At 47.5% G+C, this 18,247-nt stretch overlaps 1 protein-coding gene across 1 annotated transcript in view; it reads left to right on the forward strand.

The window, feature by feature from the left end:
* Positions 1–17,877, forward strand: part of HCFC1R1 (host cell factor C1 regulator 1) — a 64,165-nt gene extending 46,288 nt beyond the window's left edge. The window contains exon 6 of the mRNA XM_086931727.1: positions 16,663–17,877. Coding sequence (XP_086787853.1) covers positions 16,663–16,903 — 241 coding nt within the window. The 3' untranslated portion in view covers positions 16,904–17,877. The remainder of the gene's footprint in view (positions 1–16,662) is intronic.
* Positions 17,878–18,247: the final 370 nt, after the last annotated feature.

Consider the following 18,247-nt stretch of genomic DNA (forward strand, 5'->3'; position numbering starts at 1 on the left):
CCTGGCTTACGCAAGCGGTTCAATTAGCAGAAATGTGTACAAAACATGAATCATTAAGAGATTTCTGGAAGGTCCAAATAGATAGATACCACGGTGGTCAGCACCCACACTATGGTGGAACCTTAATATACTGCTAACCCAAATACTTTAATCACCTATTGAGCTGAAGCACATTGCAGAGCTACATTTTGTTTTACCTTAAAGATGGCCTTTTTTGGTACCTACTAGGGAACCACCTGCCAACTCTGTATCTTCCGAGTTTGCTGAAACTCCTCCACGGAAATTAACGTGCACCGCGCCACTACTCTATGCCCGATTCAGCATCTGAGGCTTCATATTGTTAGGCATAATATTTGTCCTGATGATGATCCGTGTAACGGGTTAATGGATCGAAACGCCATCGACAATTCATAACACCTTATACATCTCAAACTTTTTGTACTTTAAATGTAAAGGTGTTCGTTATGTTTTGGTGTACCATGACATTGCGCAATTACTGGTGCAACAAACTTTAAGCTTTTGCCTAAAAGCCCTTTTGTTTCAGTTTTGTCACTCACTATATGTTGCACATGTGTTAAGTAGGGTACAGGCTTGTGCCCCACTTTGTGAATTGCTGTGTAATATTCATCCTTATTGTTAGCAAATAAATATCTGACCTCTGTCCGGCTGGACAAGTCAAATCAATATAGTAACGACTGAATCTATATTTATTGTTCCTTGATATCCCTCCTTAAAGTGATCACTGTTGTCTGAATAGAAACTCTCGGCAAAGGCTACAGCACCCAAGGACAAGCAGCCCAGCGGATCCCTCGAAGGATTCCCAGACGGCGAAAGCCCTCGAAAAATCAAGGTCGTCGAAGGATGCCCTCGAAAAGGGCACCTCGGCGCTGAGGAAAGAAGGGCCAACAACTACTTCGACATTGACGACCTCGAAGCGCACAACCTCTCAACGCCGAACAGGCTGCAGATGGAAAGGTAGAAGAGGAGGCTCGAGGAAGAAATGGCGAGCATCCAGCAGTTACAAAAGGACTTCGATGAAAAGATGAGCCAGTATACCATCCCACCGAATCTCATGCTCATAGTCAAGAGACAAGGAGGATGCAGAGCTGCCGAAAACTCCTGAACCGGTCGAGGAACAAGTGGAGGAAGTCTATTATTTTGAGGACGAAGCGACGAGGATCAGCAGACCTATCAGTACTCAACGTCCTCGGAGGCACAAGACTTGGAGTGGCAGGACCTAGACGGTGAATTGCCGGAAGAAGGAGTAGACACCTGCCCTTCGTGTCCTTCAATGCCAGACGACATAGGAATCTACAATATGGTTGACCAAAAGGCTGCACAGACATATGGGGGCCAGGCACGGAGAGGAGGCCAGCAACCTACCCCCTAGTGACTTCAAAATAAAGCAAACGCCCATCCTAACAACACCTCTGGGTGGGCAGAAGAACATACAGAAAAACAAATACCAGGCGTTCCACAACTAACACTGCCTCAAACACACAACACCAGTAGGGGGCAGAATAAGAGCCTTCATCCAGGAATGGAGGAAGGTCACAACAGACAAATGGATACTAAACATCATACAATAAGGATACTGTATAGAGCTAGAAATTCAACCTCCAAACGGAAACAAGGCACACTCAGCAAAAGAACTTTCGCTCTTGCCACTAGAGGCGCAGGAACTACTCAGCAAAGAGGCGATAGAGATAGTGCCACACAGCCAAAGGAACAAGAGGGTTTAATCCACTTACTTCCTCGTGCCAAAGGTGGACGAAACACTAAGACCTATCCTACATCTAAGGTTTTTTTTTTTGAAAACCTTTATTTCGATGGAAGAAATACATTTGCAGGCCTACAACCACACGGGCCGGCCGTTGCTAAAACGTAACAGAAACTCAAAATTGGACTATTACACAGCTCTTCAGCCGACAGCCCGAGGGCCCGGCAGCGATTCAGCATATTATTCTTCAGAGTCTTGTGATGGTAAGCAGGATGAATTCAAGGTTTCACATTTTAAATATATATAAATAAACCATGAAAAATAAACTGAAAAAACAAGCAAGGCAAAAAGGAGACTATACAGTGAGTGTCCGTCCCAGGGGGGGAGAGCCGTATCAGAAAATTATATGTGCAATGTAGATCGATGAGATCCTGAGAGGGAGGGGGCACGGGAGCGAGTGATCACAGCATCAGCAAGAATGTTCACTAAAGAAGGAATGCTCTGCTACGGGGACAGCGGTATCTCCGGGACATCTTCAAAAGGGAGAGTACAGACCTCCCCACGGTATAGGTTCCATTGATTCCATATTCTCCCCCACTTCTTGGGTCTACCACGTGCAACATATATGGTTTTCTCCCTAAACATGCACCAATCCATGTTTTCTTTCCAAGCTGAGACCGTAGGTGCTCTTTGGGACCCCCATAGTTGTGCGATGTCTCTTTTAGCTACCATGTTCCCAAGGGTAGCCCATTGCATCTGTGCCACATTATAATCGTTTGGCTCCCACACATTAAATAAGCAGCGTCGGGCCTCCGGCAACAACGAAACTCCTGTAACCTCTTCCATGACAGCATGCACGCGATTCCAAAACACCACCACATCAGGGCACTCCCATATAATATGGAGGAAGGTAGCAATCCAACCACACCCAATCTTGCACAACCCATCCACAGAGTAACCCATACGCAGCAGCCGGGGACCTGTTATATAGATACGATGTAGGATTTTTAATTGCACCAGCCGGAGACTGGCCGGAATCGCGACCTCTTTAGTAGAAGATATACCAGCCTGCCAATCTTCATCATCCAACTCCAGTCCATCGCCGGTCCAAGCACCCCGAAGCTGCAACAGCAAATCCGATCGATCGTTGATAAGTTTTTTATATATTAGGGAAATAGTACTATTCGGGACGTGCCCGTCAAGCACTCTATCCTCGAGAGGAGAAGATTCAGGGATAACGGTCCCGGTCGGGAAACCGAACCAAGCGCGTGGCGGATCTGCATATAACGGAAATGCTCCTTATCACTGAGCGCATATTCCGATTTGAGCTCATCAAAAGTATTGACCCTGTTTTTGACCCAGAGATCCCCGACCCTACTAATACCAATGAGGTCCCACTTCTCGAAACCCGTCGTAGTCCAAAGACCGCCCAATCTTTCCGCAGCGTTAAAGCGGGGTCGCTCTAGTCAATTTGTCCGACCACCCCATAGCTGCGCTTGCACTACCCCACACCCGCACCGCGACCCCGGTGGGTCCAGTCAGTTTCCTTCCAGACGATTTGGAATATAACGCCCTGTTATAATTCCCTCCCGGTAGCTGCCATTTGTCCATTTCGAACGCAGGATTTGGAACCGGGCCGTACATGACATGATTAATTGCGCTCAATTGGGACACCCAGTAATAACGTTTAATGCCAGGCAGCGCGATGCCCCCATCGTACCAGGGCAAAGTCAACTTCGCTAGGGCAATGCGGGGACGCCCGCCCCATATCAACTTCCTCTGAAGGCTCTCTATCTCGCGAAAGTAACTGGCCGGCACAAGGTCAAGCGTATTCTGGAGGGTATATAGAAATCGGTGTAGGGACATCATCTTAAAAAGAGCTGCCCTCCCGACTGGGGAAAGCGGCTGGCCGCACCAAGCAGTCACGTCGGATTTAAGCCGAAGAAGCGGAGGAAGCAGGTTCCGTTCGTACCGAACCGCGGGGTCTAGTGATATAAAGATCCCCAGATATTTAAACCCGGCCTGTGATATCGGTATCAGGCAGATACGTGCCTAGGGGGGTACTTCCCCGGTGAGTGGATAAATACTAGATTTAGCCCAATTGATGACTAGACCAGAGTTCTTCCCGAACTAACTAAGTACATCAAATAATACCCCCAGTGACTTCCGAGGGGAAGTGAGATATAACAGAATGTCGTCGGCGTATAGCGATATGCGGTCTTCGAAGTCTGGAGACCACCTAATGCCTTTAAGCGACGGTTCCCACCGTAGCCAAGCAGCAAGGGGTTCTAACGCAAGCGCAAAGAGCAATGGAGATAAGGGGCATCCCTGTCGCATACCCCTCCCAAGAACAAAGGATTCCGAGACCCTGCCGTTAACCACCACCTGGGCCAGCGGTTCCTCATACAGGAGTTTAACCCAACGGATAAACCCGGGGCCAAAACCGAATTTCACGAGGGCCGCCCACAAATTTGGCCATTCCACAGTATCGAAGGCCATCGTGGCATCCAAGGAGACCAAGATGGCCGGCTCACGCAACGACTCCGCTCTCACCAGGACGCCATGGAGACGACGCAGGTTAAGCGCGGTGTTGCGGTGGGGAATAAACCCAGACTGATCCGGGTGTATCAGATCGCCGATCACCTTTATCAGCCAGTTTGCTAGAAGTTTTACCAAGATCTTAGGTTCGGCATTCAAGAGTGATATCGGTCTGTAAGACGCACACAGGTCCCGGGGTTTCCCCTCCTTATGAATAACAAAAATGGACGCTAGTCTCCGGTCTCGGGGAAAGGACCCGACATTTTGCGATTCTAGAAACATCTCACGGAGGTACGTCGCCTTTTTATCAGGACACAACTTATACAATTCGATGGGGACGCCATTTGGGCCCGTAGCTTTCCCCGAGTGGATGGAGCAGATAGCGAGCGCTATTTCATCGGTAGAAAATTCCGCCTCCATAAGCTCTTTGTTGGAATCAGACAGGCAAGGCAATGCGATATCTCCGAGCAACAAGTGCGAGTCCTCCTCCGGTCTGTCTGAGACTGGCGCGTACACCTTTTGGAAATGGTGCGCGAAACCCTCCACTATCTCAACAGGATCCACAACTCGCACTCCATCCGCTCTCTCTATAACAGGCACAACACGATTCAGTCTTTCCTTTTTATCCAACCAGGCAATCAACTTCCCCGCTTTATCTCCAACATCATACAGTCGCCCCTGTTGCTCACGACTCATAGCCTTGGCCGCATCAGTCACCAGAGCTCTGTAATCAAACTGTTTGAGGGATAAAGCGTGTAGTTTATCCTGTGTGGCACCAGACTGTAGCTCTTCTTCCAAGTCAGTAATTTCAGTCTCCAGTCGTACAACCTCCTCATTGTTACTCTTCTTTGCACAAGCAATCAACGACTAAGTTTGGCCACAGATTACTGTCTTGAAGGCCTCCCATAGTGAAATGGAGGTAGACACCTACCCCACATTTTCAGCGAAGTAATGATCAATAGCCTTAACCACACCCGCCCTGGTTCTAGGATTACGAAGGTGCCAGGGATTAATCAGAGCCACCTGACCCTCCGCTCCCAGCTGTATATCAATAGAGAGCCACAGTGGGGAGTGGTCCGAAATACCCCTGGCCAGGTGTCTAACCTCTCTCACCGAGATGGCCTGAGCCGCCGGCATAAGGACGTAATCAAGCCTAGCAAGGCTCCCGAGTGAAAGGTGTATTGTGCCTGTCCGGGGTGCATCAGCCTCCAACAATCCACCAGACCCAGTGTCTCCAGGAAGTTACCCAGCCAAGATTGTGATCTCGCAAGTTCCCTAGGGGAGCTGCGGTCCTCTCTACCACAGACCACAGAATTGAAGTCTCCACCCACAACCAAAATACCTTCGGGGAGCCCCAACACCACCCTTCCCAACTCAGAAAACGTCGTAGTAAACCTGGCGGAACATACACTGAGAGTATGGAGATAGTCTTCCCCTCCCACCTGCCCATGATAGCAGCATATCGTCCCCTATCGTCTAGTATAGTATCATCTATTTAAAGGGAGAGGGAGTTCCTGACAAGAACGCCAGCCCCCCTCGACCCAGTAGTGAATCCCGAGTGCGCTACCAGACGATAACCTCGCCTATTCATTGCATGGCATGTGTTCCCTATCAAATGTGTTTCCTGTAGCAACACTGCATCAGGGGAAAGACGTTTCTGAAACTGCAACACTATCTCCCGTTTTATCCTGACCCCAAGACCATTGACATTCCAACTTAATACCCTCAGCCCCCTACCCCCCATCCCCGAGATGAAGACAAATTCCCTCCCACGATGAAACAGACACCAAAGTCAAAATATGCAGTAATACGTTGCCTCGAAACAAACCAATACAAAACAAAGTTTCCCCCACCACCCCCAAAGAAATTCTCTGAACACCCCCCCCTCCACCCTGCACCCCTGCGTTAGACCAAAAAGCCACCCCAACTTGCAGTGTGCCTGTCGCCCTAACATGAAACTAGTCTACAAAAAGAGAAAAAAAACCCTGAAGGAGGAAGAGTCCCGGTTCCCCTACCGCGTCAGGGTATTTACAAATATATGTACAAACTCAAAAAGTCATCAAACCACTGCTGCAAAGTCCATATACCACGCGTGCCGGTCGTCACTCACTCCTCCTGTTCCGAGGAACCACCGTCGGCGCCCCCCGATTGCTCCGGGCGGTCTCGATGCATTGGTAGAGTATCAAGCCAGTCGCTAACGACCTCGGGCCGATCAAAAAAGAGCGCCCGTTCATTGTATTCGATGCGTAGTTGAGCAGGGAAGAGCATAGCGTATTTCAAGCCCATGTCTCTCAGTCTCCGTTTCACCCCCATGAATCCCATCCTCTGCTTTTGTACAGACTGTGTGAAGTCCGGGTAGAAACCAATAGTCACATTCTCAAATTTCGAGGGGCCGTTGGCCCGCGACCCCTGCAGGATAGCGTCCCTGTCCCTGTCCCTGAAGTTAAAGATCCTGGCAATGAAGGGCCGTGGAGGGGCGCCCGGTTTATGTTTCCCACCCGGGACTCTGTGGGCACGCTCAACCGCAAAAATGTTACTGAGGCCCTTAGGGGCCAGATGGTTCAATATCAGGTCCTCTACAAGGAGATCCGTTGTTAATTCAGTGGACTTCTCTGGAACCCCGATGATACGCACATTGTTGCGCCTAGCTCGACTTTCGAAGTCATCCAGCCGACGGGCAAACAGATCATTAGAGGACCGCAGATTACGGACTTCTGTTTGGAGATCGGACATGCCGGTCGTGAGACTGGCGGTCTTTATATCCAAAGACTTGACCCGTTCATTGGTCTTCGCCAGATCAGTCCTGATCAAGTTGACATCGATAGCCACTGTGTCAAGCTTTAGGGCCAATGTTTCGTATTGCTGGCCCATGGATGTCTTCATGCTTGCAATGGCGCCCATGACGTCTCGTAGGGTCAATTCTTCCGTCGCTGAGGAGCCATCTCTGGTCTCGTCCAAAGCTTTACCAACACCACTGGGGGATCCTTTTGGACGAGTGCAGCGATCCATGATATTGGATTGGATGGCACCTCTCGGTGCGTGACTTTGGTGGTCCGCTTCTCGCTTTCTGGCTTGCTCGCCATATTGAACGAGGCGCACCGGAGGGGCCTTTGGGACCGGGTGTGAATGGCTCCTCACAAATCGGACTTGTAAAGTCTAGAGACGAGGTGCAACAGGCAAGCGCTCACCCAAGGTTAAACCATGAGCCAACAGTCGGATGGCGGCTGGTTGCAGTAGACCAGGACCAAAAACTAAACCGAAAGTACTTCAGGGGCACCAGTCGACTTCCACTGGCCGTTGTTGTTCAATTGCCACCTGGGTATCTCGGGGACTCGAGTCCGGGGCTGCTCCTCGGTGTAGGCCGCAAACCTTCGGAGTGGAGTAAATCCGGTTTCTGGCAGCCAAATCGATTTTTGAAAAGAGCGTCTGTCAGCAGGGTCATATCCATAAGAACCCGTCGTCTATATCAGGACCAGTGACAGGATATATGCGGGAGGCGGCGAGGGTCTCGGGAGCCCTTTGCTCACGCGACCATCTTGGATGCGCGCTAAGCTCCTCCTCCACATCTAAGGTTCTTGAACAAATTCATAAGGACTCAAAGATTCAAAATGACTTTCCTACAAGAGGTAATACCCCAAATACAACAAGGGGATTACATAGCAACTGTAGATTTGAAGGACACGTACTTGCCCGTCCCTCTCAACCACAAGCACAAATGTCTACTAAGGTTTGTGATCAATCAAACTCGCCACCAGTTCACAGTACTGGCATTTGGGCTCAAATCCTCACCAAGGGTGTTTACAAAATGCCTAGCAGCTGTCACAGTACACCTACGAAGGCAAGGAATACATGTATGCCTCTATCTCGATGACTGGCTCGTGAAGGCAAGTTCGTACAGCCTCTGCAAACAACACATCCAGCAGGTCATACAACCCAACTGGGTTTCTCAATCCATTGGAAAAAATCGTCAAGAGAACCAGAGCAGATCAAGATATTCTTAAGGGCGAAGATCAACACCATACAGGCCAAAGTGTTCCTCAGCAGGAAGAGAACATTGGCGATACTGAAGGAAACACGTCTTTACCACAAGGAGCAAGTTCTGACTGTGAGTACGGTGAGCAAGCTGATGGGAATGATGGCGTCGTGCATTCACCTAGTCTGAAATATTCGACTCCTCATGAGACCATTCCAGGAATGGATACAGCAGCAATGGTCCCAGGCAACAGGGAGTTGGGAAGATCTAGTGGTTTTCACACACACGCAGTGCATCAGGAAATAGCGTGGTGGAACAAGGAAAACCTATCACAGGGGAAACCATTCACACAACCAACTCCAACAGTGACCATTACAACGGACGCCTCCCAGCTGGAGTGGGGCGCGCACTTGAACAAACTCAAGGTGACGGAGCTATGGTCGCAGCAGGATGCGGTCAAGCACATCAACTACCTGGAACTAAAAACTGTGTTCATAGTCTTAAAAGCCTTTCAGAAGGAGCTGTACGGAAACAGGGTCTTGATCCCAACAGACAACAAGACAACCATGTTCTACATCAACAAACCAGGAGGAATACAATGAGTAGCACTAGCAGGACTAGCACAGGAAATATGCACATGGGCCATTCCACTAAAAATAGACCTACTAGCAATACTGCTCCCTGGGAAGGACAATGTGGAAGCAGACCGACTCAGCAGGCAGACATCAGCATTCCACGAATGGGAGATCAACCAACAGGAAATACAGAAAGTGTTCCGGAAGTGGGGTACACAGAAAATAGACCTATTTGAAACACACCAAAATGCCAACACTGCGCATCCAGACAACCATCAGTCACAAGGGAGTGCGCTATGGATAAGTTGGTCAAAGACATTTGCATACGCTTTTCCCCCGATGCTACTGATACGCAGGGTACTCCGCAAATACAGGATCAGTAACATGTCGCTGATACTAATAGCACCTCGCTTCTGCCAAACGGTCATGGGTTTCACAAATAGTAGAGATGGCGCATGCACCAGCACACAGATTCACAAAAAGAAGGGAACTGTTAACAATGCAGAACGGAAGGGTCCTACACCCAGAGCCAGAGAGCCTCAGCCTAGCAGCATGGCTCCTGAAGACCTAGAGCTTGCACACCTCAAACTACCAGCGAGCATAATGGCAGTGCTCAGGGAGGCAAGAAGACCTAGCACAAGGAAATGCTACGTAACAAAGTGGAAAAGATCCTTCGAATAGTGCATTAGGGAGAGACTGCAAAGGAAAATCACAAGGGAATCCACAGTACTAAAATACTTAACACATCTACTACAAAGTAAACTAAGCTACACATCACTAAGGGTGCACTTAGCGGCTATAGTGGCTTACACAAGAGGAGAAACAGGGAAAAGTTTCTTCACCTCCCAAGTAGTAAAAAGATTTCTAGAAGGAAAAAAGAGAATCGCACCTCCAAACAGAATACCAGCACCAGCATGGAACCTCAACATAGTGCTAACTCAATTGATAAAGGCACCATTTGAGCAGATTCACAAGGCTACACTGCACATGCTCACGCTAAAGACGTCCTTCTAAGTCGCTATCACATCACTACGAAGAGTACGTGAGTTGCTAGCGCTAACACTTTAAGGGCCCTACCTGCAGATACACAGTGATAGGATTTTAATGAGAACAGATCCACACTTCATACCAAAAGTGGTGTCTCTGTTCCACATCAACCAAACAATCCAAATACCAAGTTTTTTCCAAAAAGCAAGCACAGAAAGGGCGCTGCACACATTGGACGCCAGGAGAGCTGTGATACACTTTATAGAGAGGACAAAGGAGTGCAGAAAGACAAAGCAGCTCTTTGTTTCCTTCGCCAGCAGTCTTTTGGGACGACCGGTTACCAAAAATACAATTGCACGGTGGATTGCACAAACCAAACAACTATGCCACAAGCAAGCAGGTAAACTGTTACAAGGAGCAGCTCATGCTCGCTCCGCAAGGAAGAAAGGAACAACGATCGCGTTTCTAGGTAACACACCTATTCAAGACATTTGCCAAGCTGCAATATGGTCTTCAGTGCACACGTTCACTAAGCACTACTGTGTAGATATCCAAATGAACAAATAAGCGCAAGTGGGACATAAGGTCTTACAACACATATTCAGTCACCAGTGCTCATCTTCCACCCAGCTATCACAATAAGGCAAACCGCTACAAAGTCTATGCACAGCATAGTGAATCCAGAAAGATTCACGTTGCAAAACATAGTTTCTTACCTGTCGGTGTAGTTTTGCAGCTCTACAACTGTCTGGATTCACTAGCGAACGAACCCTCCTCCGCCAGAAAGATGAGACAGGAGAAAAGGGATTAAAAATGGAAAAGACGGGAGGAGCTACGCCGTGAACCAAGATGGCCGCATAAGCTCCCGGCTCCGCCGACCTCCACCGGCGGCCCGTCAATCCTGTTGTCTATCCTCTACCCACACCCTGGGCCTGGATGTATGAAGGTTGCCTGATGCCAACGGTGCTTTCACGGATTTTCTGTCCACTTCAGCGACGAAGATATGTCGTGTTCCATTTTTGGCCTATTCCCGGCTGCCACCGGGACCTCGCTTTTTGAAATACCCGAGAGGGACCTGATCAACATCGGCTGTGGGACTGCGATTGTGGCCGGTCTTCCAGGCCTGAATATTTTTTTCCACCTTTGAGTCCCTTGTCCTCGTTGATGGATGATGCCGGAGAAGAGACACTGTGCTGTGCTGTGATCCTCCTGCACCGTGACTGTGGGTTGTGTGCCTGACCCTCGTTTCCCGCCCCGGGGGCTGACGGGCTGCACCCACGGCCGGTGAGTGTGCTGAGTTTGCTAGTCTGGGGCGCCCGTGTTGTTACTATCGCCAAATGTGTACCCGGAGCCCAGCGATGTGGGCTGGAGATTGTGTCCCCCTCCGTCCTCTGGTCCTGGGGATGGAGGGGGTGGACGGCGCACATTCACTGAGATCCGTAATGGCGGCGATTGGGGCGCTCCGCTCGCAATTTACCGACACATGTGTCTCCCTGGCGGCGAAACTGGATGATCTTTGCTCGAGACCGGCCACAGACGCTACAGCGCCTGCACAGAAATCTGCGGTCCAGTCGAGTGAATTGACCCGCCATCTCGAGGAGCCCGTGCTGCAGCCCGACTTTGTTTCTCTGAGAGTCGGCCTCACTTTTCCCTCATCCTCTACAGTACACGGTCTTCCCTCTACATCTCCTATCCGATGGTGTATCGTCGCTGGCTGTCCTGCACTTCCTTGTCGAGTCTCAGGGTCCCGTCTACGGGGCTCGCCATTTTCCTTTGTCTCGGCCCGTCTGCATGAGGGATGCTGCCATTTTGTGACAGGACTTTGTTCCATCTTCAATGCCCTGATCTGCCACGGACGCTTTGGCTGCCTCTGGTCGGATGCGGCTTGGTCGGGATGTGCTCCGGAACGGATTCGCACTGGTCAGGGCTGACTTTGACTTTGAGGTTTATTCGCCCCTTGCCACTGCTTCGGACCATCTGAGACGCTCCCTTTGTTTGCAACTGATATGCCTTTGGTAATGGATCTCCTCGTGAGACTTGCAGGGTTGACTTCTGTTTCCCTGGGGTTGCTCCGTTTAGTTTTGCCGGGACTGCACCAAATCCCTCACCGGGCTCGGGGTAAGGGGGAGGGGGGGTTTCATGGTGACTATCCTCCCCGTAATATTGCTGACTGTTTAGTATTGCTTGATGATGATTGTGTTATGGGGGGGTCGCCGCTGGTGGGGGGTGCCAGGTGTCCGGGGGCTTGTTTGTTTTTTCTCCTCCTCCGTTTCTTCTTATATTTTCCCTTCTGTGGGGCAGTTTCGGGGCGACAGGCACGCTGTTAGTGGGTTAGGCCGTAGCCATTACAGGGGTGCAGGGTGGCGGGTGTGGGGGGGTTTGTTATTTTAGTTTTTGTTCTATGGTCCCTATCGCTCTTTTCCGTCTTTGGGAGGGTTCTTTCCTCTTTAGTAGGGTTGGCTGTCTCTTGGTCTCGCACCTTTCTTTCTTTTTTCCGGCTTTTTGATGAGCCTCTGTTTTTCTATTCTTGGGGGGGGGGGGTAGGCTCTCTGGGGTGATTTTAGAAATGTGGATTATTGTATTATGGTTTATTGTCCAATATCGTCGCCGTGGCTGCCCAGATTGCATAGATGCTTTTTTCATTGCCTATCTCCGATAGTACTTGAGGTAAAATCCCTTTCGTCTCCTTGGTGCTTCTATCCTTTGAGGTGTGTTGTCCTTGTTGTTGCAGCCCCTACTTCTCTTCTAAACTTTTAAAATGAAAACCTCATATCCCGTCTGCGAGTCCCACAACCACTCCTTATATACTTCGTTATATCCTGTTTACTGATTTGCTCTAGTTTCTCCTGTTTCATTGACTGTTTTTGCGGCCGGCCATGATGGTTGTGGGCCTGCGCATGTACCTCCTTCTTTTATGAATAAAGGTTTTAAAAAAAAAAAAAATGGAAAAGACCTTGGAAAATAGAGGGGACACAAGAATAACACAAGACAAGAAAAAAGAATCCGAAGATGGCGACCAAAGGTGGGAGCTTCCGGAGGAAGCATGTCGACGTCACGAAGAACACCAAATGGTGGTATGTCGACGCTCACCTGGGCCACGAAAAAAAGACTACAATTCCAGACCCAACCACTAGATGGCGGAATAAGGCGCCGCATAGTGAATCCAGATAGTCTTTAAGCTGCAAAGCTACACTCACTGGTAAGAAATTAAACGTTATGTTGGAAGCAAAACCACAAGCACTCCTCTCAAAAAGAAATAAGTAATCAACACTCCATCGCCAATGTCTCCGTTACGGGTAGATGTAGGGCAGCCACATGGTCCTATACACACAACTTTACCAGACACTACTTAATGGATATCCATGGGAGGACAGAAAACACTAAAACACCTGTTTACAAATGCGGACTCATTGTGGCCGAAACTCTCGAGGATATAACTGCTACAGGGTCAATGCAAAGCATGTGAATCCAGAAAAGATTCATTCTGCAAAAGTAGGAGTAATATTGCAGCTTGAAGAATTTGCTGGATTTACACGCAACCCTCCCTTTTTCCCACTAGATGATAAATACTTGCAACAGAGTAGAGGAGAAGGAGTTAGATCACAGGAAGAAGCCACAGCAGCGGATCACAAAAAAGAATCTAAATATGATTATCATGCAGAAGGGCTTCTAGGGTGTAAGCTGGCGTAGTCCTAAAAACATCTCCCTCATCGTTGATGGATTTACCTTCATTGACGGTTATTGAGATGACCTTATGAGTAACAACTACTTTGATAGTGAGCATGCCATCTGCTTTGTCGATGACAACATTGTTGATGCACTTAAAAACCCTTTCCTTGATTCACCATCAATGATGCCACAGACAGTATCTCAGTCGATTGTCTCACTGTTGATGGTACAGCTGATCACATCCTGGTTGACAATTCAACCTCACCCCTGTTGACTACGTTTTTTTCAGTGATTTCTCAGTGTCTTTTAACTTCCAGTCCACCTGCAGTGTGGTCATTTTTGCCAATTAATATTACTTCAGAAGTTCCTCCTCAAATCCTAGAAGAAACTACACCAGAAGGCGGCAAACTCAGTAGCATTGATAGTGACCATGAAGAGACATTCCTAGGGTTTGAATTCGATCATGACAATACAGATCTGGATTGCCAAGTTACAAACCCACACAAGCTTGATCTGAAACAAAGTCACACAGATGAGTTCTAACCTTATGGTCACCTGTTGTGTTCTGGTACTATGCCTCCTTAACAGCAACCATATGTGCTACAGGTACAGTGGATTGTCTGGAATCTCTTTAATACTTCCTGGAAAGGTTTTGTCACTGCTTAACCGCTGCTTGGGTATTATGCTCTATCAGCTCCTCAGAGTCAGCCACCCCGACCAGGGTCTCAAGTAGCAGCAAAACCTCAGAGGGTGGGTGGATTGGGGGGGAGCATTTCCAATTGCTTTGACTACAAGTTTGCCACACCCTCAGCTGCCACTTGAGCCATCTCCTTCAGTTGAACCACCATACAAGTGTCCACATTTTGCCCCACAAGAGTAGAAGAATACCAGTTTCCAGACTCTGATGTTTATGGTCAACTTTATGATAACATTTCTGTTGATGATGCTTAGGTCTGCCATGGCTGCTCTCTTTGCTTGAATTTCTATTGCCGGAATCTGTAAAGAAATGACTTTGTCATCTAAACATGCCATTGTGAGGCATTACTGCCTCAATGTCCAGTAGACGTGAGAAGTGGCAGTAGGATAAGCAACGCTACACAACCTGTTTAATTAAGATGAGCCTGTTACTGCATCTTGAGAGTACATTTGTGAAATGGTTACAGTAGTCATTATTCAAACATGTGAAATCTGTGAAAGATTCAATGCTGGAGAAGAAATGGTTACTTACCTTAACTCCAGTTCTCCATCATTGGCATCCTTCATAGATTCACGTGCTTCCGCCAACCTTCACAGGAATTGGGTCTTCTTTCAACTGTTACATTTGGCCTGCTGTGAAAATCTGGGCAGTTCATCCACTGTGAGGAGTTGGAGCTTTGAGTTTCATCTGCTTTGTCTGGGTTAACGTCACACAATGAGGTGAATGGGCTGCATATAGTCTATGGCTGTTTTCAAAGTTACTTGAGTGTACGGATATGATATGTTAACATTGACTATAGGGGGTTTCTGGGCTACCGATAGGGGACTAATCAAGCCTTGAATCTATGAAAGATCTGACATTGGACTGAAGCTGCGCCCTATTGACTAGGCCCAAATAGGCATTGGATTTACCCTATCAGTTTTGGCTAGACTGTTCCCATTGGGGCCGTACCAAGACTGATTTTCATATGGTTGGTCCCTGTCTTATGTGGCATGGTGGGTAAAAGAATGATGCGGTCCAGAGTAAGGACCAGTATTAATTTTTATTTCCCTCAAATATTATTTTTTGGCATTGTGTGGATGTCTTTAATAGAGTTTATGAAGTTTCGCCAAAGACTGAACCTTTTCTGGAAGGTGAGTAGACGGTGTCTTTTACTTGAATTGAGTGCCTCCAAACTTTTTTGCTTTGTTCCTGAAGTTTTAGACAGTAGATTATGTAGCTGGACCGAGTTAGGTCAATCTAGCTTTCCTTCGTGATCCTTTCACAGGGTATTGCCTCTGTATTGTTCTCCTCTATTTAATATCTCCCTTTTTCTGTGATGTTTGGTTTTGTGACATTGCTAGTCATCTCGCTGTTCTGCTTGCTGTGTATGTTTTACTATGATCGTAACAGTCGTTTCAACAATAAAAAAACATTTATACTTCAGCTGTGTCCACCAGTCACCGTGAACAGGGCCTGGCCTTTGGCCCGGTCATGACCAAGGACACAATGTATCTTCCCCAACCATTGGTTAACATCAGGAAGCATTCTTTAAACTGTGTATGTCTGTTTGTGTGTACTTGCTCACACACAGATATGTTGCCTTTCTGCTCCACAGATATGTTGCCTTTCGGCAAGGTAACAGGATTTCATACATTGGGGGGCCCACCTGCTAGGGGCCTAACAACCCCCCCTCCTTCCCCAAACCCTGCACCCATGTCTCCTTGTTGGAAAAACATGTTGGTGATGAGGACACTACCACTCCGCTTTGGTGCCTTGACCTCTCAGCCAGGCCTGGGAACTTTAAAGGCTCATGGTGGGTAGGTAGCTCCCATGTGCCAAGAATTGAGATCCCAGCCCCTAAGGGTGCAATTCCTTGATGGTATTTCTGTGTCTCGGCCTGTGGGATTTTATTTGTGATTTCCATTTTACTTTTTAAATATGTTTGAGAAGCTGCCTGCCAGTGCATTGTTATTCCTTTCTTTTAGTATTTCAAAAACGATCACACAGATTCACTCCAAACAACAAATGGATTTCAAGTTACGCCTTGCCCTGTTCATGTTCACCAAAGTTATACATGTTTTAAAAAAATAATAAAAAAATCTTTTCCGTTGGAAATTGACTGTACACACCTCATTACTACTCATCACTAACGTTGCACTGACTCTGAAATTTTTTTAAGTATATGGATCGAATGAGCAATATGACACAGTGCACACTGGTTTCCAAGGTCGATTTCTGGAACATAGTGAATGTGTCAGTAGTCATGTTACAGTTTACGATGTCATGCTTGACTAAAGTTTGACTATGTTCATTAGTACTTTCATTACTAGTGTTTTAAGCGTTTTAGGTCGCACATTATGCAGAACTGTAAGTACTTAAGGATTTTAGGTTACACCATGCCTAGCTTGTTTAGTAATCCTTTAATGTGAAGCTTTTAATTCAAAGTTTCTCATAGAGCCACAGAATTGTAACAAAAGTACATGTGTTAATAAACTTAAATTCTGTGTTCCATTTTCCTCAGGAGTCATCCATGCATGGAGCTTGTTCTGTGGAAGCCTCCTGGCAACCTGATCCATGAAGCCATTCGCACACTGACCCGGCAACGGGACGGCTCCCGAGACCGGGATGGTTGCAATGGGCGGACAGTACCGCAGGTTGGTGCCAGCCGCTCCCTTTATGCCCACCAACTCAACACAGACAGCAGAGGAAGTTCACCGCGGAGGGGGGTCCTGCAAGACCATGAGGATGCAATGGAGCTCTGAGGGAGTGGGCAGGGCCTGAGATGGAGGCTCCTAACATTTCCTGTCCACACTTGCCACCAATGAACCGTATGGAAGGATGTGCATATGGCAAACCTTTCAGAATAATCCAGTGAAAACCATTTGGGCTCAAAGCACATCATTGGGATTGCTAGGGGTAAAAGGCTTGTTGATGCAAGTAACACTTAAGACCTAGAGAGTGACTGTTTTGCAGAAGTATGAAGTATATGACGCTAAAAGATTAAGAATGAGATAGTTATTACAGTGAGTAACATATTCTTACTGGTAACACTGAGGACTGAAGCCAGGCACTACAAGCTTTACCAGCTGAGGAGTAATCTGGCAAGTTTTACTCTGCCAACAGCTTCTCCTTTCTGAGAGGTGCTACCTGACCCCTAATTAACTTAACCTCCTTTATAATGAAATGGGCAGTTATCCTTGGGACCTTTGGCTCTGTATCAGAGTAAAAGTTGCTGTTCTAGTCCCTCTTAAACACTTCCGCAGGGCCTTGCTACAAAAGATTTTTCCACCGGCTCCCATAGTTTGTCCCAGTAGTTCTGCCACGTTGGCAGTTTTGCCGGATTATCCATGTCCAATTTCATTGGGGCCTCCCTCATTTCTCAGTTCATTTGATTACCTTCCCATAACTCTATTAAATGGTGGCATCCTAAGCGCCCAAAACCTGTCTCTGTGGCTCTTCCACATGAGCAGTGATAACCCCCTCTCCCCCAATGATGAGTCGGATCTCTTGGTACTTTTGAGGTAGCCATCTTTGCTAGTGTACATAAAGGTGCATGTCACATTGACTTGCGACACAGGTGTGTTTGTGCTTGACTCTTGTAAGGTGCGAGTTGTTTTTATTTTTTTTACATTTTTATTTTGAATGTGAAGCCTGGGTGATTGCTTTATTCTGTTTCAACATAATGCTTGAGTGTTGCCTATGTCTTAAAATAAAGAGGTTCTTGACCCACCAAAAACCGATGTGGAACTGGAATTTGTAGTATTGTTTCTGGTAACATTGCTCAAAGCTCCAGCATTCTTTATCTCGTCCAATAGCTCACCTTCCTTATGGATTAATTGTGAATGATTGCCATTGTGCTTTTTGTTTTAAAATAGAATAGCTGGCTTTTGAGGGGAGTTGGGGTTTATAATTGCCTCCTCATTGTTTTCTATGTTCTCCCTAACAGGGCTCTTCTCAGAGTTACTTTGGGTCATGACCAGGAGCTGAGCTTTTTTCAAAACGACTTTTTTATTAAACTTTGCTCATCGTACAGTATTCAAAGCAATTGTTCAGTGTACACATTAAGTAGAGCAGACAGCATCAAATACGTGACCAGGACAGTCCAC

The sequence above is a fragment of the Lissotriton vulgaris genome, chromosome 7, assembly GCF_964263255.1.
Source record: "Lissotriton vulgaris chromosome 7, aLisVul1.2, whole genome shotgun sequence".
Classification (NCBI taxonomy): Eukaryota; Metazoa; Chordata; class Amphibia; order Caudata; family Salamandridae; genus Lissotriton; species Lissotriton vulgaris.